Here is a 23,398-nt window from a genome sequence, read left to right as displayed (position 1 = left end):
TGTAAAACAAAAACAAAAACAAAAACCTTAGGCAATTTTACTAAACTCTATTTCACAAGCATTTTCAACAATCATATTGTGCAATGAGATCTGTATCTGTATCCATAAAAGGAATATAGTAAGATATTACCATGAAGAAAATTGGGGGTCTTTCCTAACCAAGATGGCAGGAGTTCCAGAGGAAGCACTCAGTGTTGTACTAGAGTTCACTGCATTTTGTGATGTCTGAACACTAACGCCTTTTACACCTCTGCACTCCCTCTTCCTATTCTGCCCATCTGGTCAACTGATAATAAAGCCTCAGTGCCCACTCCTTTGGAACCAACTGGAAGTTCAAACCACAAGGGGGTACCCCCGCCCCAGCCCTACCCTTTAGCAATCATGATACCCCAAGCCCATCACCTATCCCAGTTCTCTGAAGCCACCTTTGGAACAGCTGGAAAAGTACACCCTGCTTTCCCCCACAAAGCCTCATTATATAATAAAACACTCTCAAACCATATCAGTGTATGGGATCATCATTCTCAAGATCCAAGCCAAACCTTAGGGGGACTTCAAACAAGTTCCAGAAAAGTAGTCAAAAATTCAAATCACCAAAAAAGTTGAGGGTGACTATATGAAGTTTCTAGTTAATGTACCAAAACAAAATTTCCTTTATGTGTGCTTCGACTTAAAAGAAAATGGATGAACATTAATGTTTTCAAATGGTCTCACTGAACACTACAAGTACAAAAAGAAATTGTGTTACAGTAGTTTTTGTTTGTTTTTGAGACAGAGCCTTGCTCTGTCGCCAGGCTGGAGTGCAGTGGTGCAATCTCAGTTCACTGCAACCTCTGCCTCCCAGGTTCAAGCGATTCTCCTGCCTCAGCCTCCCAAGTAGCTGGGATTACAGGTGCCCACCACCATACCCAGCTATTTTTTTTTTTGTATTTTTAGTAGAGATGGGGTTTCACCATGTTGGCCAGGATAGTCTTGATCTGCTGACCTCATGATCCGCCCAACTCAGCCTCTCAAAGTGCTGAGATTACAGGCGTGAGCCCCCACACCCGACCATGTTACAGTATTTTTACCTTCAACCCATACTTATTTATTTATTTATTTATTTTGAGATGGAGTTTCGCTCTTGTTGCCCAGGCTGGAGTGCAATGGCACGATCTCGTCTCACTGCAACCTCTGCCTCCCAGGTTCAAGTGATTCTCCTGCCTCAGTCTCCCAAGTAGCTGGGATTACAGGCATGTGCCACCACGCCTGGCTAATTCTGTATTTTTAGTAGAGACAGGGTTTCTCCATGTTGGTCAGGCTGGTCTCAAACTCCCGATCTCAGCTAATCCACCTGCCTCGGCCTCCCAAAGTGCTGGGATTATAGGCGTGAGCCACCGCGCCCGGCCCCTTTCTATTTCCTAATATTTGTCATATTACTATTTATTTTTGCTGCATGAAAATGAAGGTACATGCCATAGGTCTTATTTGGCACACAAGAAAGAGGCATATAGAAACATAATACAGGGCATACTCATTAACAGTGATGCACATTTGAGGGTGTACAAGGCTGACATTGCACTGCTATTCACAAAGTGATTTTGACTTTACCCACATAAGCATCCTTCGCCAGAGTACACAGAGACTAACTCAAGTACTAAGTGTAATTACTCAAAATCATATTTACCTAAGTATATGCACCCAAAAGCATATGTTGTTTTGTCTCTGTCTCTCACACACACACACACACACACATTGTTCTGGCTGCTTCAACCTTAAAATCCTAATGGGACATTATTCTCTACTATAAAGTATCCTCCTGAGGTAAGATTAAACAATGTTATAGAAAGGATGTGATTCATTCCCACTAAGAAAAAGTTAAACAAGGCCAAGCACTGTGGCTCACACCTGTAATCCCAGCACTTTGGGAGGCCAAGGCCAGTGGATCACTTGAGGTCAAGAGTTTGAGACCAGCCTGGCCAACATGGGGAAACCCCGTCTCTACTACAAATACAAAAATTAGCTGGGCAGTAGTGGTGCATGCCTGTAATCCCAGCTACTGAGGAGGCTAGGCGGGAGAATCGCTTGAACCCGGGAGGCAGAGGTTGCAGTGAGTCAAGATCATGCCACTGCACTCCAGCCTCGGTGATACAGCGAGACTTGGTCTCAAAAAAAAAAAAAAAAAGGAAAAAAAAACCCTCTAAACTTTGTTACTTAAAACTTGAGAAGTATGTACATTCTAAATCAAAGAGTTACAAATTATAGTGCCAGCAGTTAAACGTGAATCCTACTTAAGAATATGCTATACTGGTAGTTTTCATTAAATGCTCTATTCTGATATAACTCTTCTCTCTTTATTATTTGTATGTGTGTGTGTATATGTTACTAACTTTACATTTGTAAGGTTTCCTTTCAGCATAGATCAAGAGACGGGTGATGAGGCTTGAAGGCAAACTAAATTCTTTGCCACATTTATATTTGTAAGGTTTTTCTCCTGAGTCCTCCAATGCTGTGCTAGGTGTGAACTGTAACTAAAGACTTTGCCACATTCATTGCCTCTGTAGGGTACGCAGTGAATTCTCTCCAGCATGAATTTTCCGATGGCGTGAAAGGTGTGGATTTTGATTGAAGACCTTGCCACAGGCATTACACCTGTAAGGTCTCTCTCCAGTATGAATTCTTTGATGGTTCGTTAAGTATAATTTGCGCCCAAAGACTTTGTCACATTCATTACATTTGTAAGGTTTCTCCCCGGTATGGGTTAGAAGATGGGCCATAAGGCCCGGACGCTTGCGAAACGCTCTTCCACATTCGTTACATTTGTAGGGCTTCTCTGTACTATGAATTATTTGATGCCGTGCAAGGTATGAAAGCAGACTAAAGACCTTGCCACACTCATTACATTTGTAAGGTTTTTCTGCCGTGTGACTTCTCTGATGATTGGTTAGAGAAAATTTGTGTCTGAAGTTCTTGCCACACTCATTGCATTTGTAAGGTTTCTCTCCAGTATGGATTACAAGATGGGTAGTAAGCCCTGAACACTCTCTAAATGCTTTGCCACATTCGTTACATTTGTGAGGCTTCTCTCCAGTATGAATTCTTTGATGTCGTGCAAGGTTTGAATTGCGATTAAACACCTTGTCACATTCACTACATTTGTAAGGCTTCTGTCCAGTATGAATCCTCCAATGTTCTACAAGATGTGAATTGCGACTGAAGACCTTGCCACATTCAGTACATTTGTAAGGTTTCTCTGCATTATGGATTACTTGATGGTTAGTAAGGCTTGCAGGGACTCTAAAAACTTCACCATCTTCACTACATTCATAAGAGTTTCCTCTAACGTATGCTTTCTCTTCTTGTGGGAGTAATGGGAAATCAATAAAATCATTCCTATATTTATTAAACATGTGTGTCGTGAAAGTAGAAGGAGTTTTTGGCAGTGGTGAAACTGAGGAACGATGGTTTGTAAACTTTTCAACTTGATTCCTTCCAAAAATTTTCCTTCCAGCTTCAAACAGCTGCAGTTCAGACAGATGTGACTCAAGGGTAAATCCAAGTTGATTTTTAGTAGGCTTGTTTTCTGCATTGCTTCCCAATATACAGCTCCTCCCTAGAAAAGAAGAAAGAGTAGAACATGAACCCATGATTCTGGCATGTTTCCAGTCTGGTGCAGGGACTAGAATCTGCCTCACTCAACTCAGACATTGGAAGAAGTATCAGCATACTTTGGATGTCACATTGTGAGAGCTGAAAACACAAGGGGGTGACGTGATGCATTGGAGCAGTGGGGAATCGGCAGGACTCGGGAGGATTATGGGTGACTTTGAGAAAGATTAAGGGCAGAGAAATAGAGCAGAAACTGAAAGCTTCTCAGAAAAAGGAGGGATGAGTCTCTTAGAGAAAATAAGACATTTAAGAGCAGTTGTATAGACATTAGTAATAGTATAATATATGCATAAAGCTCTTGTGCTGGGGACCCTCCCAGACCTGACCCTATGATCTCTCCATCTGTTAATTTATCCTTCTCTATCTACTTAGAATAAGGTCTTGCTCTGTCACCCAGGCTGCAGTGCAGTGGCGTGATCACAGCTCACAGCAGCCTTAAGCTCCTGGGCTCAAGCATCCTCCTGCGTAGCTGAGACTACAAGGTATGCACTATCGTGCCTGGCTAATTTTTAAATTTTTTGTAGAAATAAGGTCTCATTATGTTGCTGGTTTCAAACTCCTGGGATCAAGCAATCCGCCCACCTCAGCCTCAAAAAATTCTTGGGTTACAGATGTGAGCCACCATGCCGGGCCTGGATCCTTTAAAATACTCTGTATAATAAACCCTGTAAATGTTAAGTATGTATTACCATGAGTTCTGTGAACCACTCTAGCAAATTAATCAAACCCAAAGAGAGAGCAATGGGAACCCCAACTTTTGAAGCTGGTTGGTCGAAAGTTGCAGAGGTCTGGACTTATGACCAGTGTCTGAAAGGGGGCAGTATTGGAGACTGAGCCCTCAACCTGTGGGATGTGATGTGCTCTCCAGGTACACAGCATCAGAATCGAATCCAAGGGAACCCAGTGAGTATCCGCTGCAGAACTGACTGCTCATTGGTGGAAGAAAACTCACATTCGGTCACGTAAGTTTTCTGTGTTTCTTGTTGTGTGGTGCAAGACCAGACAGAGGAAGATATGGTCTGAGTTTTGCCCCTCAGTCTTAAATAACAAATTATGGCAAGTCAACGTAATGGTATTTCTGAGATTAAGATGGCAATAACTTTAAAACAGCATATTCTTAAGATATGAAAAATTTCCATATTATACACTGTAACAAATTTAATTGGCAAAAGTGCTGTTTAATAGTAGCTACTAAGTCAGGTAAAACGAAGGAAAACAAATATTTAAACTCCCATTCAAACATTTCTGGAGTGTCTATAGGTTTTAGAGAATCTCCTGCTGAGGCATACCCTGTGCCATTAAAAAAAAAAAAAAACTCATAAATATATAAACCAATGGGCCATTCCCTGATACTATAGCCCCACAGATACAAAATAATAAACACAAAGAGTATCATATGAAATATACAACTGCTGATTAAATATACAAAAACCAAGTTGATTTGTAATACATGGAAAGGTACAAGATGAAAGTAACAGTGGTTTGAACAAATGACGGTAGTGTTAAAACCAGAGGCATCGTCCGGTGGCTATTTTGTGCCATGCTCCCCACGAGGATCTAGGGATCCAACACGGGGTCTTTCTGTTGACTGTCTTTCCCACTCAGCTGAGTAACCATCTCAGAAGAGCCACCTACTCCCCTGTGACACACAGCAGTAAAGTGTGGATGAAGCACAACTGAAGAATGGCTGAGGGTCCTTGTGGAATAAGAAGAAATGCATACATTGGTCTATTCCCCGGTTCCTGACACAGAGCTCCAAAGACCTTGGGATGTCCTGGGTGGTGTGAGTGTGATCTGCTCTAATGAGGCAACCTTTGTGGGTTCCTGGATGGGGCTGATCACCAGAAAGACCAGGCCATACTTAGAAGCATGAAACTGTCAGCCTCACCCACTATCTTCTAGGAGAGGGGCTGGAGATTGAGTTAATATCAGTCACGCCTATGTGATGAAGCCTCCATAAAGATCCCTGAACTATGGGGTCATGAGCTTCCAAATGCTGAAGACATGCAGGTGCCTGGAGGGTGGCACACCCGGTGACTCTTCCCATGTGCCTTGCCCTGTGAATCTCCTCATCTGGCTGTCCATCTGTATCCTTAGAAACATACTTCATCATGAACCAATGAACCTAAAAAAGTGTTTCACTGAGTTCTGTGAGCCACCCTAGCAAAGTAATCAACCCAAGAAGGGGGTTGAGGGAACCCAACTTACAGCTGGTTGGTCAGACGGAAAGGTGACAACCTACTACTAGCAAGTGGTGGCTGAGGTGGGCGACTCTCAGCCTGTGGGATCTGATTCTAACTCCAGGTAGACAGTGTTAGAAACGAATTATAGAAAACCCAGTAAAGATCCAGTGAAAAATTATTTGTTGATGGGGAGAAATCCCCACACATTTTGGTGACCAGAAGTGAAATGTTCTGTGCTGAGTGGCATGTGAGAATAGGAAAATCACTGGCTTTTTCCCATCTCAAACAGACCTGAACAGGCAGAGGGGGCTGGAGGCACCTGTAGTTTCCAGGACCCAGATGCAAAAAAGAGTAGCTCGTGTTTTCCCATTTCCTGATTACGTCTTCCCAGTACAGGAAATGGGGTGGACCAGGAATAGGTCAAGGGGGTAGGTCTATGAAGACCTCAGCTTTGACCTATAGGGACAGAAACTGAGCATCAGATGGAATCAAGCACAGAAAGAAAGACCACAGGCGAAAGAGACCCGTAGCAACAATGCTCCCTGTGTTCTTCAGAATCATGGAACGGAAGTTCATAGAAGCCACATGACAGGGTGCTGTCCATCATGATAAAGACTTTGCTTTTGTGTCTGGGCTGGAACACCACTCACGGGTGAAAAGATGAAACTATTACACATTTGTAGAGCTGAATGAGAGAGCAAAGAATATTTCCATTCAGAATGCCTAGGATTTAAACTTTTCTTTTCTCACAGAACGTCCCACCTATAGAGAGTTTCCCACACACTCTTTTAAGAGTTAGTATGGGCTGGCTGTGGTGGCTCACGTCTGTAATCCCAGGACTTTGGGAGGCTGAGGGAGGCAGATCACTTGAGGTCAGGAGTTTGAGAACAGCCTGACCAACATGGTGAAACCGCGTCCTTACTAAAAGTACAAAAATTAGCTGGGTGTGGTGACACATGCCTGTAATCCCAGCTACTGGGGAGGCTGAGGCAGGAGAATTGCTTGAATCTGGGAGGCAGAAGTTGCAGTGAGCTGAGATCACACCACTGCACACCAGCCTGGGCAACAGAGCGAGACAATGTCTCAAAAAAAAAAAAAATAGTATGGCTTTGCAAGGTGCAGTAGCTGTAATCTGTAATCTACAACTTTGGGAGGCCAAGGCAGGAGGATTGCTTGAGTCCAGGAGTTTGAGGCTGCAGTGAGCTGTGACTGCCACTGCACTACAGCCTGGGTAATAGCGGAACACCCTGGCTCAAAAATAAAAAAATAAAAACTATGGCTTCCACACTGCCCATCAGAGCTGTTACCTGTGTTCACGCTTCTGACACATTCCCTTCCATCTGGATTTTTTACTATTTTAACTTCACTCTGCAGAGTCAAGGGCTCTCTCCTTTGCTTCAACATGGAAATAATACTTAGGTCAGGAAGACAGATTCCTGTTAATAAAAAGAAAGAAACAAGATGTGCTGGGGCATTTCCAAAATCCAAGCCCTATGTTTAGGTAAGAGAGGGGATATTGCAAATGGATCAAGAATAATATTTCACAAGTTCACCCACAGACTGGCTCCTTCTGAATGCTTAGGGAATACTGTAATATGTAGACATCGAGATCTCTTCCAAGAACTACTGACTTGTAAGCACAGGGGAGAAAACAGAGAACTGGTTATCTGGTGCCACCTAATGACATATCATGAAGGGGGCAGATCATCTGAAGACAGGACACATTTCAAATCCAGAGAGCATAATAGAACTTTTCATTTGAGTCAACAAGGTTTCTACCTCAGTTAAGCAATTTAGGGGCTCCTAAGAGGCAACCAAGAGAAAATGCAAAGATAGATGAGAGCAGATCCCGGCTTCCGGAGGGAAGTTATCCTCACCCAGGGAGACCAGGTTCCTGTAGTTCTCCAACATCACGTCTCTGTACAAAGCCCTCTGTCCAGGGTCCAGGCATTTCCACTCCTCCTGAGAGAATTCGATGGCCACGTCCATGAACGTCAAGTGTCCCTAAAATGAGGACCGCATTGTTTGCAACACTAAAAATGTATAAATTGTACGCAATTTAGTTTATAAACATTTTTGAATATTAAGCTATTGAAAATGGCAGATCATTAAAAAACATAGAAACTTCAACTCCAATCTCTAGTAAATACTCACATTCAAAAATATATAGTATTTTTAAAAATTCAGATGGGGTTTTACTAGGTTGCCCAGAAAGAGCTCAAACTCCTAGATTCAAGGGAAGAGTTTAATCCTTCCCCAGCCTCCCGAGAAGGTGGGATTATAGGCATACACCACTAACCCTGCCCTACAAATACACTTTTGTCCATTAAAGTCTACATAGGTAGGTATTAGCAAACGCCAATGGAGTTTATTGATTTATTTCATTAATAAAACAGTGATACATGACACAAAATTGAAGAATATTATACACTAATTTAACAAATAGGACGGGTGCAGTGGCTCACGCCTGTAATTCCAGCACTCTGGAAGGCCAAAGCAGATGGATCACCTGAGGTTAGGAGTTTGAGACGAGCCTGGCCAACATGGTGAAACCCCTTCTCTACTAAAAATACAAAAATTAGCCAGGCATGGTGCTGGGCGCCTGTAATGCCAGCTACTCGGGAGGCTGAGACAGGAGAATTGCTTGAACCTGGGAGGCGGAGGTTGCAGTGAGCCAAGATCGCGCCATTGCACTCCAGCCTGGGCGACAAGAGTGAAACTCCGTCTCAAAAAACAAACAAACAAACAAACAAATAAAGGTCATAGACAATATCTCAGCAGCACATACCTTAAGAAATTACTAGATAATTAATACTCAGGCCAAGAATGAAATTGGAAAACAAACAAACCAAAAAAAATGATATTAAACAAGAACATCTCATAAAATGTCATAATCAGCAGTAAACATGGGATGCACTTCCTCTAATTTAAGGCCAGGAAAAGGGTGCAGGTCTGTGCTGCAGCCAGTCACAACTGGATGCCTGATCAGGGACCAGAAGCAGTGGAAAAAAACAGGAAAAAAAACAAAAAAAGTGGGGATAGGAAGCAGGAAAAAGCAGGATCTGTTAGAACTAACGAATGACAGGATTGTAACCAAAACAAAGAATGCCATTTAGGCATTTTAACTAATACGAATATATTGAAAACAAGTTTCGACCGGGCACAGTGGCTCATGCCTGTAATCCCAGCACTTTGGGAGGCCACGGCGGGCAGATCACCTGAGGTGGGGAGTTCGAGACCAGCCTGATCAACACAGAGAAACCCGTCTCTACTAAAAATACAAAATTAGCCAGGCGTTGTGGTGCATGCCTGTAATCCCAGCTACTCGGGAGGCTGAGGCAGGAGTATTGCTTGAACCTGGGAGACAGAGGTTGCAGTGAGCCGAGTTCATGCCATTACACTCCAGCCTCAGCAACAAGAGTAAAACACTCCATCTCAAAAAAAAAAAAAAGAAAGAAAGAAAACAAGTGTCCTTCTTTAGCAGCACTAATTATAAATGACACACACACAAGAAAATCCTACCTCTCCCTTAGCAAATATACATGGCCCCTAACTAAAAGACATTCCAGACCTGTGTACGAAACCCGCAACTCTACTAAAAGAGTAATGTCAGCAAGATAGAGGAATACGAAGCCACAGACCTTTCTGTCCCCATGGAGACAAAAATTAAACAATACACAGACCAACTGGCTTTGTGAGAAATGTAGAAGGCCCTTAGCAAGTTCCTGCACCCCAAAGAAGCACCAAGTCAACCTGCTGGGAGCCCAGTGGGAAAATGCATGAACACATTAGCCTGAGCCCCTGCTCAGGCATGATGTGCCATCATCCAGAGGAAACCACAAACTCCAGACTTCTCCTGAAGGACAACGTTCTGTCTTGGTTGAACAGAAGCTCTGAAGTAACAGCGCCCCAGATCAGGAAGCCACTGAGAACAAAGGTACTAGCATAAATCAGAGCCCGCAGTAACGCAGGCAGACACTAGGTGGCAGTGCGGACCCCAGCTTCCTATGGCCTCACACAGGCGCAAAGCAGGTGCAGAAAGGGGAGCTCCTGAGCAGAACCTGGTCACCCTCTTCAGTGAGGAGGTGACAAGCAAAGTCCAGAGAGGACACATCGCAGACAAAGCTCAGGACCTCCAGAGACTCCTCCTGGGCTGATTGGTGCGCGTGGTCCCTGAACCACGCCAAGCACAAAAAAACGAGAGGTGACTGATTTATTTTCTTTTTCTTTTTCTTTTGAGACAGAGTCTCGCTCTGTCGCTCAGGCTGGAGTGCAATGGCGCAATCTCAACTCACTGAAACCTCCGTCTCCTGGGTTCAAGGGATTCTCCTGCCTAAGCCTCCCGAGTAACTGGGATTACAGGTGTGCACCACCACGCCAGGCTAATTTTGTATTTTTAGTAGAGACAAGGTTTCACTATGTTGGCCAGGCTGGTCTCAAACTCCTGACCTCAGGTGATCTGCCCGCCTCGGCGTCCCAAGTGCTGGGATGACAGGCATGAGCCACTGTGCCCGGCCAATGCGTAAAAATAAATTTCTACAGGACTTGCTCTCGCTCTTGCCACAGAGCTGACAGCAGTGGGTCGCCAGTGAGATGCAGGGAGGGTGGGAAACCACACAGGGCAGGGCAGGGGAGACTTGGTATTTGATGGCCTAAGCTGCACGTTTGGTGTCTTCTATAAAACAAATATAGGCTGGGCGCGGTGGCTCAAGCCTATAATCCCAGCACTTTGGGAGGCCGAGATGGGCGGATCACGAGGTCAGGAGATCGAGACCATCCTGGCTAACATGGTGAAACCCCGTCTCTACTAAAAAATACAAAAAATTAGCCAGCCGAGGTGGCGGGTGCCTGTAGTCCCAGCTACTCGGGAGGCTGAGGCAGGAGAATGTTGTAAACCCGGGAGGCGGAGCTTGCAGTGAGCTGAGATCCGGCCACTGCACTCCAGCCTGGGTGACAGAGCGAGACTCCGTCTCAAAAAAAAAAAAAAAAAAAACAAAAAAACAAATATATACATAATTTGATGTTTAACATAAAAAATATAACAATAATTGCTGAACAAGAATGAATATAATTTCTACCTCTTTAATGACAAAAAAAATGCTGCTTCAATCTCTGTTCAAAATTACAGCTTTTTTTCACCTAACCCAGATGCTGTACAAGACTCCCTGCAGGAACACCGCTCTCCATGGGAGGGCCGTGCTGAGAAAGAAGAAAGAAGGTCCTCTCTGAACCAAGCCAGACACAAGAAAGTAGGAAAGGTGTTTAGCTTCAAATGTAGTAAAAATCAGACAGAAAATATTTCTCCTTCCTGAACTCCTTTTCCAGAATTTACCAGGTACTTGTGCACATGAATACGTGACTTCCAGTGGCAGCTGCTCTAATCCTGGTCCACAGAGACCAGACAGTGCATCCAGATGTGGCCCCTGAACAGTCCCTGCTGCCCAACAGCCCTGACACCACGGGACCCTCACCCCGTCTCCATCCATGTCTGGTGTGAGCCCTTCCCAGGCCCATGCCCAGGGCAGCCTCTTCCCAAGTTCATGTCACTGGGTCACAAGAGATGGAAGCTAAGCGAGATGAGAGGGTGAGGGTGAGCAAACCTGTCAAGCAGGACACTTCAGACATTTCAGAAAGAAACAGAGATAGAAAAATCCGCTGAGAATATCAGTTTACCTGAGGAAGAGCCATCCCTGACTCCTTTGCTTCCCTCTTCTGGGCTTCTTCATCGCATAGCATGACTGTTTAGAAGTCAATCCTAAATGTCAAAAATAGGCTGATTACTGCTCAGAATCAACACGTTCCCCTTCCTGTGCCACAACCACACACACAGGTGAGACCTCACCCTGTGGAAAATGTCCTCTGCTGCCCACTGCACCAGAGTTGATGCAGGGACAAGAAACTCCTACCAGAAGAACGAGTGAAGTTTTTCCTTGTTTATTCAGGACTCGTTTCCCTCCTGGAGAAGCCCGCACGCACGCTGCAGCAGTACGGAGCTGGGCTGGACTGAGCCGCCTCATTCAGGGAACAGACCCAGCTGTGACCAAACTCCACGGAGAGCACAGCCCCCCTCCCCTCTCTGTGGAGCCCAGGCTCATATAATCCCTCAGAACTGGAGGACATAGAGCCTCGGTGCTCAGCGCCATACACAGAACACAGTGGAATCTCCTTATCCATGGGGCATATGTTCCAAGATGCCCAGTGGATGCCTGGAACCTCAAACAGTACTGACCTCTATTTACTCCACTTAAATTATGCATGTAACAGCTTCTCACTGGCATATCCAAACTGCCAGCATCAATATTCACATGCTCGGGGAATACTAAAGCAAAAGGACTGAGATACCCCAAAAGTGGACCAGATCAAAAAGACTATTCACTGACTAATGGGCAGACAGAGTCTACACTCGGCCCTCAGGATTTCTAGGGTCCAAATCCAGAGATTCAACCAACGACAGACTGAAATAATTACAAAAAAAGGGGAAAGAAACCAAAAAGTAACAAACAATGAAAATAATACAAGAAAACAACAGAGTATAACAACTATATAGCATTTATAAATTTCATTAATCCATTATAAGTTTCATCAATCCATTATAAGTAATCAAGAGATTTTTTAAAGTCTATGGGAGGATGTGTGTAATTTATACGCAAATACAGTCATGCACTGCTTAGTAACAGGACCTGTTCTGTGAAATGTGTTTTCAGACCATTTCATTACAGACTGCACGACATAAACCAAGATGGTTTATGTCTACTACAGGTTAAGTCTACTATGGTTAAGTCTACTACACATCTAGGGTATATGGTATAGCCTATTGCTAAAAACCTGCACATCATGTTATGTACTGAATACTACAGGCAACTATGACACAGTGGTATGTACTTGTAAATAAAAACATGTCTCAACATAGAAAAGGTACAGTACTAATATGATATAAATGTTTAAAAAATGGTACATCTGTCTAGGGCACTTACCATGAATGGTGCTTGCAAGACTAGAAATTGCTCTGGATGAGTCGGTGAGTGTGTGGTGATCGAATGTGATGGCCTACGACATAACTGTGTACCACTGTAGATTTTATAAATACTGAAAGGCGTGGTGGCTCATGCCTGTAACCTCAGCACATTTGGAGAACGAGGCAGGCGGATTGCTTGAGCCCAGAAGTTCGAGACCAGTTTGGGCAACATGGCGAGACTCCTGTGTCTACAAAAAAAAAAGTACAAAAAATAAGTTGAGGCATAGTGGAACACACCTGTAGTCCCAGCTACCCAGGAGGCTGTGGTGGGACGATCACCTGAACTTAAGAGGTTGAGGCTGCAGTGAGCCATAATCGCACGACTGCATTCCAGCCTGGGCGACAGTGTGAGAGGCTGTCACAAAAATAAATACGTACATACATACTTACTGTATATTTAGGCTACACTAACATAAAAAATATTTTTTTCTCAATAACAAATTAACCTCAGCTTACTGTAACTTTTTGACATTATAAACTTCTAAATTTAACTTTCTGACTTTTGTAATAACATTTAGCTTAAAACACACATTGTATAGCTGTACAAAAATATTTTGTCTTTATATCTTTATTCTATAAGTTTTTCCCATTTAAAATTTTTTTTTCCCCATTTAAACTTTTTGTCAACAACCAGGACACAAACACATACATTAGCCTAGGCCTACACAGGGTCAGGACCATCAATGTCATTGTCTTCCAGTGCCACATCTTGTCCCATTGGAAGATTCTCAGGGGCAATAATATGTATGGAGCTGTCATCTGGGACAACAATGCCTTCTTTTGGATACCTTTTGAAGAACTTGCCTGAGGCTCTTCTAGGTGAGGAGGTACTCCTTTCAGAAATACGTCTGTGGTGTGAATCTGAAAGTCAGCTGAGGGCCTGGTGCAGTAGCTCATGCCAGTAATCCCCGCACACTGGGAGGCCGAGGCGGGCGGATCATGAGGTCAAGAGATCGAGACCATCCTGGCCAACATGGTGAAACCCCATCTCTACTAAAAATACAAAAATTAGCTAGGAGTGGTGGCGCATGCTTGTAGTCCCAACTACTTGGGAGGTTGAGGCAGGAGAGTCGCTTGAACCCGGGAGGTGGAGGTTCCAGTGAGCCGAGACCACACCACTGCACTCCAGCCTGGTGACAGAGCGAGACTTGGTCTCAAAAAAAAAAATCAGCTGATTAGGAAATGAGATAGGAAGAAAAATATCCATGGTGGTTTACTTGCTTATTTTTTCTTCCTAAATGTTATTGTGAGCAGTTAATGCACCATAAACTTTCCTTTCCATTAATAAACACCTTCTGGGGTTGGGTGCGGTGGCTCACTCCTGTAACCCCAGAACTTTGGGAGGCCGAGGCAGGCAGATCACACCAGGTCAAGAGTTTGGGACTAGCCTGGCCAAAATGGTGAATCCCCATCTCTACTAAAAATACAGACATTAGGCCGCGTGCTGTGGCTCAGGCCTGCAATCCCAGCACTTTGGGAGGCCGAGGCGGGCAGATCACGAGGTCAGGAGTTTGACACCAGCCTGACCAACATGGTGAAACCTCGTCCCTACTAAAAATACAAAAATTAGCTGGGCACGGTGGCATACGTCTGTAATCCCAGCTACTCAGGAGGCTGAGGCAGGAGAACCGCTTGAACCCAGGAGGCTGAGGTTGCAGTGAGCCGAGCCTGGGTAACAGAGTGAGACTCCATCTCAAAAAAAAAAAAAAAAAAAATTAGCCGGGCATAATGGCAGGCACCTGTAATCCCAGCTACTCAGGAACCTGAGGCAGGAGAATTGCTTGAACCTGGGAAGCAGAGATTGCAGTGAGCCAAGATCACACTACTACACTCCAGTCTGGGTGACAGAACAAGACCCTGTCTCAAAAAATAAGATAAAGAAATAAATAAACACCTTTTGGTGTTGGAGTTCATGTTTTCAAACTTTTAAAGAAGCTTGTTGAGGTCTGTACCAGTTTCTGCTAAACCCTTCACTGTGAAATTTCCTGGATTTTTTTTTCCTTTCCTTCACTTTCCTATCCTCTCACCTCTTCTTCAGCTATGTGTTCTTGTATCAGTTCCAACAACTTATTCGTCCATTCCTCATGAACCACCTCTAAGAGCATCACAGTGTCATCCTCACCCACAGCCAGGTTAAAGCTGCCTGGCAAAGATCCAGGTTTGTTTCCCCCAGCATCACCACAGGCACAGGAATGCACTGCACTATGACGTCATGACTGCTCTGATGTAGCTAGGCAACAGGAATTTTTCAGCTCCAGTGTAACAGTGTAATCTTATGGAACCACCATCATACAGTTGATCGTTGACCAAAACGTCATTATGCAGTGTATGGCTGTACTGCGCAACTTTACATAAAGGACTTGAAGATCACTTGACTTTGGTATCCTCAGGGGTCATGGAAGTAATCCCTCTGATACTGAGGGATGACTGTACTGCCTAGATATACCAGAAAAGGAGATGATTCAAGTCCTAGGCAAAAGAGCATGGGACTGGCTGGGTACAGTGGCTCACACCTGTAATCCTAGCACTTTGGGAGGCCAAGGTAGGTGGATTGCCTGAGCTCAGGAGTTCAAGACCAGCCTGGGCAACATGGTGAAACTCTATCTCTACTAAAAATACAAAAAATTAGTGAGGTGTGGTGGTATATGCCTGTAATCCCAGCTACTTGGGAGGCTGAGGCATGAGAATCGCTTGAACCCGAGAGGCAGAGGTTGCGGTGAGCCAATACTGTGCCACTGCACTCCAGCCTGGGCGATGGAGTGAGACTCCTCAAAAACAGAGTGGGACAGTGCTAGATTTCAGCATACTACTTGGAATGGTGGGAAATTTAAAAGTTGTGCATTCTTCATTTTTGGAACTTTCTGTGTCATATTTTCAGACCACAGTTAGACTCGAGTATCAAGAAATCAAACCAGCAGATAGGGAGCAACTACTGTAGCATCAACTTTAAATATTAGGCCTGGCCTCCACCTGAGTATTGAAATTAGAATCTCTGTAAGGACGCACAAGAGATGTTTCTGCAAAATGCCTCAGCACTCAAATGTGAAGCTAGCACTGAGCTCCGCCCAGAGGGGTTGAGCCCAGCGCAGTCCCTGCTTCTGGCTCTTCGCTCCCCTTGGGCCCTTGCTGTCACCAGGATCCAGACAGTGGCAGGAAAAGGGAAAGAAATAAACACAGAACTTCAAAATGGAGGAGAGTTGGGGTGGGGTCAGGCTGGAGTGTTAAATCGGGGGCTATGGCGGGGGGGTCACAGAATCCTAAGAAGGTACTACCAGAACAAAGGCCTGGGGAAGGAAGGGTGTTTGTCACCAGCAGCTGAGCGGCCAGAGAGTTCCAGGCAGAGGGACAGCCCAGATGAAGCCTCTGAGGCAGGAGAAACCTGGGCCCCCTGTTATGTAGGTTTCAAATAATTCCACTTACATAGTTTGCTACATGAATGACATGTGTGCTGTGATAAGAACTTGGAGTGCGTTCCTCCTTCCTTCATGAGACATGCATCACCCCTTAGCAGCCCCCATAGATGAGAAATGGAGTAAACTTCCCTCCCACCCAGAGAATGTGGTTGGACTCCGCCCTCCCCTGGAGAATGTTATATGGCACCTTCTCAGACCCCATACACGAGATTCTGACCTCGACTACTGGAATTCAAAATACACGGAAATTCAAGAGGTTGACAGTCACTGTGAGAGCCGAGGCTGTGGCACACTCTGCTGTCAGGGGCCTCTCTGAAGACCTGTAGGCTATACTGAGAGGTGGCTGCATGTCAGCTGTTCTCCAGTGATCACACCGTTAGCCTTCAAGGTGACCTCCGGAGCCTCGACCAACACCAGCACTGCCCTCTAGCGGGCATGTATGGACATGACCTGTTCTTGCGGGTCTCCACTGGGCTGGATGCCATTTCTCCCAAGAAACTGCTTCTATCAATGTACAGCTCAGACATTAACTGTACTTTTCCTTATAGGCCTATTTCCATCCTAACCGAGCAAATACTTTTTTTGTTTTTTTTTTTTTGAGACAAAAATCTCACTCAGTCACCCAGGCTGAAGTGCAATGGCATATCAGCTCACTGCAACCTCTGCCTCCCAGGTTCAAGCAATTCTCCTGCCTCAGCCTCCCAGAGTAGTTGGGACTACAGGCGGCCGCCACCACGCCCAGCTAATTGTGTGTGTGTGTGTTTGCGAGACAGGGTCTCACTCTGTCCCACAGGCTGGAGTGCAGGGCGTGATCTTGGCTTACTGCAACCTCTGCCCCCTGGGTTCAAGCGATTTGTCTGCCTTAGCCCAAGTAGCTGGGATTACAGGAGTGTAAATAAATGTGTGATTTATTGTTTGTATTTTTTTTTTGAGACGGAGTCTCGCTCTGTCACCCAGGCTGGAGTGCAGTGGCCGGATCTCAGCTCACTGCAAGCTCCGCCTCCCGGGTTCACGCCATTCTCCTGCCTCAGCCTCCCGAGTAGCTGGGACTACAGGCGCCCGCCACCTCGCCCGGCTAGTTTTTTGTATTTTTTAGTAGAGACGGGGTTTCACTGTGTTAGCCAGGATGGTCTCGATCTCCTGACCTCGTGATCCGCCCGTCTCGGCCTCCCAAAGTGCTGGGATTACAGGCTTGAGCCACCGCGCCCGGCTATTGTTTGTATTATAAATGAAAACACAAATAAGAAAATAGCTCCTATTTTTAAAAACGTTTGACAGGTTTACTTAATTCCCAGAAAGTACAGGGTGTCCCTCACCCGAGATGTACAGGACTGCTGGGGCAAGGTGTTTGGGGAGTTCAGGGAGTATCTTTTGGACATATGAAGGTGGAGATGCCTGTGGATGCCCCAGCAGAGATGTCCAGAATGCGAATGGACACAGGATTCTGGAATTCAGGGGAGAGGGGTGGGTAGAGAGGGAAAATTGAGACAGGCAGGTGGTGTTTTGAAGCCATAAGATGAGATCATAAGGAAAGGTAGAGGGTGTGGGCAGAGAGAACAGGTTTAAGGACTAAATTGTGGGACACTCCCATATTCACAGAAGACAGTTCAGGAGACCTGAAGGTGATGACAAAAATGTTAAACAGGGACCAGGCGTAGTGGCTCACACCTGTAATCCCAGCACTTTGGGAGGCCGAGGCGGATGGATCACAAGGTCAGGAGTGCAAGACCAGCCTGGCCAACACAGTGAAACTCCGTCTCTACTAAAAATACAAAAATTAGCCAGGTGTGGTGGCACGCGCCTGTAGTCCCAGCTCGTGACTACACAGGAGGCTGAGGCGGGAGAATTGCTTAAACCCGGGAGGCGGAGGTTGCAATGAGCTGCGATCGTGCCACTACACTCCAGCCTGGGTGATAGAGTAAGACTCCGTCTCAAAAAAAAAAAAAAAAGTTAAACAGATTTTTTAAATTATGAAGAATCTCTTCAAAGCCAAGAAAAAAGAAGAGGAAGTGATCGGCTGTGCAAATTGCTGCTGACAGGGAAAGAAAGATGAGGACAAAAATTTAAAAAGTGTATTAAGCCTGGTGCAGGGGCTCATCCCTGTAATCTCAGAGCTCTGGGAGCACAGAAGAGGGGTACTTCCTAGACGAAGAAATGTAGTTAATATAATATTTTTTGTTTTAAAGATAGAAGGAAAATAAAGCCTTTATTGTATGTAGGAATGTGTTTTAATGAATGATGCCTCCATCTGGGTACATTTTGGGAGGCTGAGGTGGGAAAATCACTTGAGCTCAGGAGTTTAAGACCAGTCTGGACAACACAGCAAGACCCTAACTCTACAAAAAATCAAAATATTAGCATGGCACAGTGGCATGAACCTGTAGTCCTGGCTACCCGGGTGGCCGAGACAGGAGACTCGCTTGAGCCCAGGAAATTGAGACCAGCCTAGGCAACATAGCAAGACCCCAACTCTACAAAAAAAACAAAATATTAGCGGCATACTGGCATGTGCCTGTAGTCCCAGCTATTCAGGAAGCTGAGGTGGGAGAACTGTTTGAGCCCAGGAGGTCGAGGTTACAGTGAGCTATGATTATGCCACTGCACTCCAGCCTGGGAGACAGAGCAAGACTCTGTCTCAAAAACAAATAAATAAGTAAATAAATAAAAATATTAGCCAGGCATAGTGGTACACGCCTATAGTCCTACTTACTTGGGAGACTGAGGCAGGAGGATCACTTGAGCCTAGGAGTTCGAGGTTACAGTGAGCTATGACTGCCTCACTGCACTCCAGCCTGTGCAACAGAGTGAGATCCCATCCCTTAAAAAAATAAATAATTAATTAAAAATAAATTTAGGGGCCAGTCGCGGTGGCTCATGCCTATAAACCCAGCACTTTGGGAGGTCGAGGCAGGCAGATTACAAGGTCAAGAGATCGAGACCATCCTGGCCAACGTGGTGAAACCCCGTCTCTACTAAAAATACAAAAATTAGTCAGGCGTGGTGGTGTGCGCTTGTAATCCCAGCTACTCAGGAGGCTGAGGCAGGAAAATCGCTTGAACCCAGGAGGCAGAGGTTGCAGTAAGCCTAGATAGTGCCACTGCACTCCAGTCTGACAACAGAGTGAGTCTCTGTCTCAAAAAAATAAAAAATAAAAAATAAAATTAAAAAAATAAAAATAAATTTAGAAACAGGTAGGTGGCTGGAGCAATGGAATGGGTGGATGCGATAACTTGATTAGATGGAGTCAACCAAGAACTGGGGGCAAGAATTGAAGACAGAATATAAACAAGATTTTAGTGTACTGTGATCTTAAAATAGAGCATGCAAGAGGGGTACTTACTGCAGGGAGAAATGTAAATACAGTATTTTTTGTTTTAAAGATTGAAGAATGGAAAGAAAATAAAGGCTTCAGCGAGTGAGTATGTGAGTGTGTGTGTGTTTTAATGGACAATACCTCCACTTCAGTATGCTGACCAAAATAATTTCCTAAGCCAGGAGCAGTGGCTCCCGCCTGTAATCCCAGCATTTTGGGAGGCCAAGGCGGGCAGATCACCTGAAGTCAGGAGTTCGAGACCAGGCTGGCCAACATGGTGAAATCTCATCTCTACTAAAAATACACAAATTAGCCGGGCGTGGTGGCACATGCCTATAGTCCCAGACACTTGGGAGGCTGAGGCAGGAGAATCGCTTGAACCCAGGAGGCAGAGGTTGTAGTGAGCGGAGACTGTGCCATTGGACTCCAGCCTGGGTGACAGAGCGAGACTCCGTCTCAAAAAATAATAATAATAATAATTTTATAGACAAAAAAATTAATGATACCATGAGGAAGGATGTCATGCCATTCTGGGACTGTGAGTGGGGCTGGCACATGGGGCACAATCTCAGTATCAGCAGCAGCCAGGAGCAGGGACAGATCATTCCCAGTCACCACTGAGTAGGCATCACAGGCCACTGGTGAGTGGGCCAAGTCTCCTCCCTTTACTGTTTGAGGTAAGAAAAAAACATAGTGTTTTTGCTACGCTCATATGCAGCACAGAATACTACACCGCTCGTCACCAAAAATGTGTGTTTTCCCCAAGTTTGAGACGGAGTTTCACTGTCGCCCAGGCTGGAGTGCAGTGGCGCGGTCTCAGCTCACCACAACCTCCGCCTCCAGGGTTCAAGCGATTCTCCTGCCTCAGCCTCCCGAGTCACTGGGATTACAGACACATGCCACTACTCCCAGCCAATTTTTGTATTTTTCATCATGTTGGCCAGGCTAGTCTTGAACTCCTGACCTCAAGTGATCTGCTCAAATCACCCTCCCAAAGTGTGGGGATTACAGGCGTGAGCCACCGCGTCTGGCCCATGCTGACGAGTTCTGTGGCACGCTCGCAGCTGTGTGTCCCACAAGTTAACTCAATTTTGATACTGTCTACCTGGAGACAGGTACAGATTCCACAGGTTAAAGACGCAGTGCCACATGGTTGCCTCTCAGTTTAGATGCAGATAAAAAGCATGGTTTCCAGCCAGGACCAGTGGCTCACGCCTGTAATCCCAGCACTTTGGGAGGCCGAGGCGGGTGGATCGCCTGAGGTTGGGAGTTCAAGACCAGTCTGAACAACATGGAGAAACCCCACCTCTATTAAAAATACAAGGTTAGCCAGGCATGGTGGCGGGTACCTGTAATCCCAGCTACTGGAGAGGCTGAGGCAGGAGAATCGCTTGAACCCGGGAGGCGATGGTTGTGGTGAGCCAAGATGGCACTATCGCATGCCAGCCAGGGCAACAAGAGAGAAACTCCGTCTCAAAAAAAAAAAAAAAAAGCATGCTTACTAAGAGCCCCTCCTTTTTTTTTTTTTTTTTTTTGAGACACAGTCTCCCTCTTACCCAGGCTGGAGTGCAGTGGTGCGATCTTGGCTCACTGCAACCTCCACCTCTTGGGATCAAGAGATTCTTGTGCCTCAGTCAAGTAGGTGGGATTACAGGCACACGCCACCATGCGTAGCTAATTTTTGTATTTTTAGTAGAGACGGGGTTTCACCACGTTGGCCAGGCTCGTCTTGAACTCCTGACCTTAAGTGATCTGCCCACCTTGGCTTCCCAAAGTGCTGGGATTATAAGTGAGAGCCACTGCGCCTGGTCCAAAAGCCCCTCATTTTGATTAGTTTGCTAGGAAGGCTCTTCCATCTGCCTGTTTCTTGCCCTCCCTATCTCTGCTTCCTCTCTGTTCTCCCTGTTAAATTCCCTCTTCCCTGCTACACTCACTTGTCCCCACTCTCTGGTGCCCCCGGATCCCAGGCCTCCCCATGCTGTGGTTCTCCCTCTGCTCTCCTTGTCATCGGCTGCCCGCTCTTGCTGTCCCAGCACCACGCTGTTCTGTCTGCCCTGGCTTCAAATCCCTCCTCCTCTCCCAAACTCTCTGTGTGAGGAGCCTCCCCCTTTCTGCCCCTCTCCCTACCTTTCTGCCCTTCATCTCTCTGGACATCGAGCTTTTCTCTACATTTCTCCAGCTACTTTTTCTCCCCCTGCTACGTTCTCGGCTTCATTCACTGTCTCTGTAAATCTCTCAGCTACTCTCTGCCGTCTGCTTATGGATCTCCCTCATGCTTCTTTTTCAAAATTTTTCTATTTCCTACCACTCTTTCACCATCTTTCTCCACATATTCATAGGGAGGGGAGTACAATAAGGTGCCCACCTCCGTCAAGAGCACATTTTTAGTGGGATGGAATTTGGGAAGGAAGAATCCTGGATATCTTGAGACAGAAGTCACGTCCCCACAGGGTCAGGAGTAGCGATGGCTGGGAAGGCGAGGCCTGGGGAGTAGGAAGGCCCGGATCAAGGAGGAAAAGGATGGCGACTGAATTATTAGAGGCGTGTGGTGTCAAGGATCCCAGGACCCGGCACAGGACGCGGCCTCCCCCGCCGGGACTGGGGCTGGGGCCAGGTTGGGAGGCTCCCCGGGCGGGAATCCACCTTACGGTGAGGACTTTCAAAAGCGCGGGGCAGAAGGATGGGTCAGTAAAGAGTTTTAAGCGGAAAGGAGTCTCGAAAAACCGTGTTTACCTGGCCCAAGGCAGAACGACTGGGGACAGGACCCGTCGCCGAGCAATTTTAACACACAGGGAAGCGACCGCCGGACTCTCACGGAGACGCCTGAATTTACACGGGGTGGAGGGAGCGGTGCGGGGATTTCAAGGTCTGTGTTGACTCTCAGATCCCGGGTACAGAAGCGCGGGGGAGCTGGGAAGCCCAGATTGAATCTAAACAAAGGGAAACTGACGCGCTGCGGTGTGACCTTCCATCCACGCGATCCGCTTCCGGGTCTGCAAAAAGCTGCGCGCGCCGCCGTGAGAGCAGGACGGGGCGGGGCGGGGCGGGGCGGGGCTTCCCTAGGCCACGCTCCCGGTGCCTCTGTTTTCCGGGTTTTGCTGGCAGTGAAGCTGGAGCAGCTCAGCCGTCTGCAAACTGGGATCCTGCCAGGGCAAAGCAGCCTCGGTTGATGATTAGATCCAGGAAATTTCCTGCTATTAAAATGAATTTTAAGCCTGCCGTGGTGGCAGGCCCCTGTAGTCCCAGCGACTCGAGAGGCTGAGGCTGGAGGACCGCTTCAACCCAAGAGTTCGAGTCTACACTGAGCTATCATGGCCACTGTACTCCAGCCTGGGCGTAGTGTAGACCCAGTGCTATACTCAGTGTAGACTCTGTCCTAAAATAAATAAGTAAATAAAAACTAATGTTAACAATTTAATTTAAAAGGCCTGGAATTCTCTGTGAAGACGATGCAAGTTAAAATGTGAAATGCAAAGCCCTGCCTGCGCAGCATGTGCGATTTCATGCTGACGACCCACGGAACAGAATAGAAATCTTCTCCCTTTCCATCATCATCTCTATCTCCAGCACGGGAGAAAGATGTAGGCTGGGAGGTTAAGCCCGTCTACTCTTTTCACGTTCTTCTGCCTGCTTTTATTCTGACTGCTGGCAGCTGATTAGATTGTGCCCACCCCAATTGAAGTGGGTCTGCCTTTCCCAGTCCACTGAGTCATCTCTAGAGTGCTCATCTCTAGAGAGTTTCCGAGGGACAACGCCAAGTGCTTTGGAGGGTTAAGGCCAACCCTGGGAATCCGTGTTTACCTGGCCCAAGGTGGAACGACCGGGA

At 46.1% G+C, this 23,398-nt stretch overlaps 2 protein-coding genes across 6 annotated transcripts in view; both read right to left on the bottom strand.

The window, feature by feature from the left end:
• The window catches only part of ZNF880 (zinc finger protein 880), a 100,441-nt gene that overhangs the window by 20,215 nt on the left and 56,828 nt on the right, over nt 1-23,398 (bottom strand). The window lies entirely within an intron of this gene.
• On the bottom strand, nt 1,502-22,570 carry ZNF610 (zinc finger protein 610). 5 transcript variants are annotated; one of them, XM_003916049.3, is made up of 6 exons: nt 22,306-22,570; nt 12,806-13,034; nt 11,505-11,586; nt 7,709-7,835; nt 7,139-7,267; nt 2,167-3,592 (listed from the first exon to the last, which is right to left on the bottom strand). In XM_003916049.3, exons 3-6 carry the CDS (start codon nt 11,565-11,567, stop codon nt 2,529-2,531), a joined length of 1,383 nt encoding a protein of 460 aa, XP_003916098.2. In that variant the 5' UTR covers nt 11,568-11,586; nt 12,806-13,034; nt 22,306-22,570; the 3' UTR covers nt 2,167-2,528. The 5 variants fall into 5 exon arrangements, with proteins under 5 accessions (XP_003916100.2, XP_003916098.2, XP_017808467.2 ...); XM_017952978.3 differs by lacking the exon at nt 22,306-22,570 and adding an exon at nt 14,874-15,405; XM_003916051.3 differs by lacking the exon at nt 7,139-7,267 and having other exon boundaries at nt 1,502-3,592.

Source organism: Papio anubis, chromosome 20 (assembly GCF_008728515.1).
Source record: "Papio anubis isolate 15944 chromosome 20, Panubis1.0, whole genome shotgun sequence".
Lineage (NCBI taxonomy): Eukaryota > Metazoa > Chordata > Mammalia > Primates > Cercopithecidae > Papio > Papio anubis.
This window is presented reverse-complemented; position numbering and strand designations above follow the sequence as displayed.

What these genes read in the sequence shown, in the direction of transcription:
- ZNF610 (XM_003916049.3), bottom strand. Translation starts at nt 11,567, where the DNA reads ATGCTATGCGATGAAGAAGCCCAGAAGAGGGAAGCAAAGGAGTCAGGG. An exon ending in CAGGGATGGCTCTTCCTCAG is followed by an intron (nt 7,836 to 11,504) that starts GTAAACTGATAT and finishes TCCTCATTTTAG; the next exon opens with GGACACTTGACGTTCATGGA. An exon ending in TGTCAGAAGCGTGAACACAG is followed by an intron (nt 3,593 to 7,138) that starts GTAACAGCTCTG and finishes CTTCTTTTCTAG; the next exon opens with GGAGGAGCTGTATATTGGGA.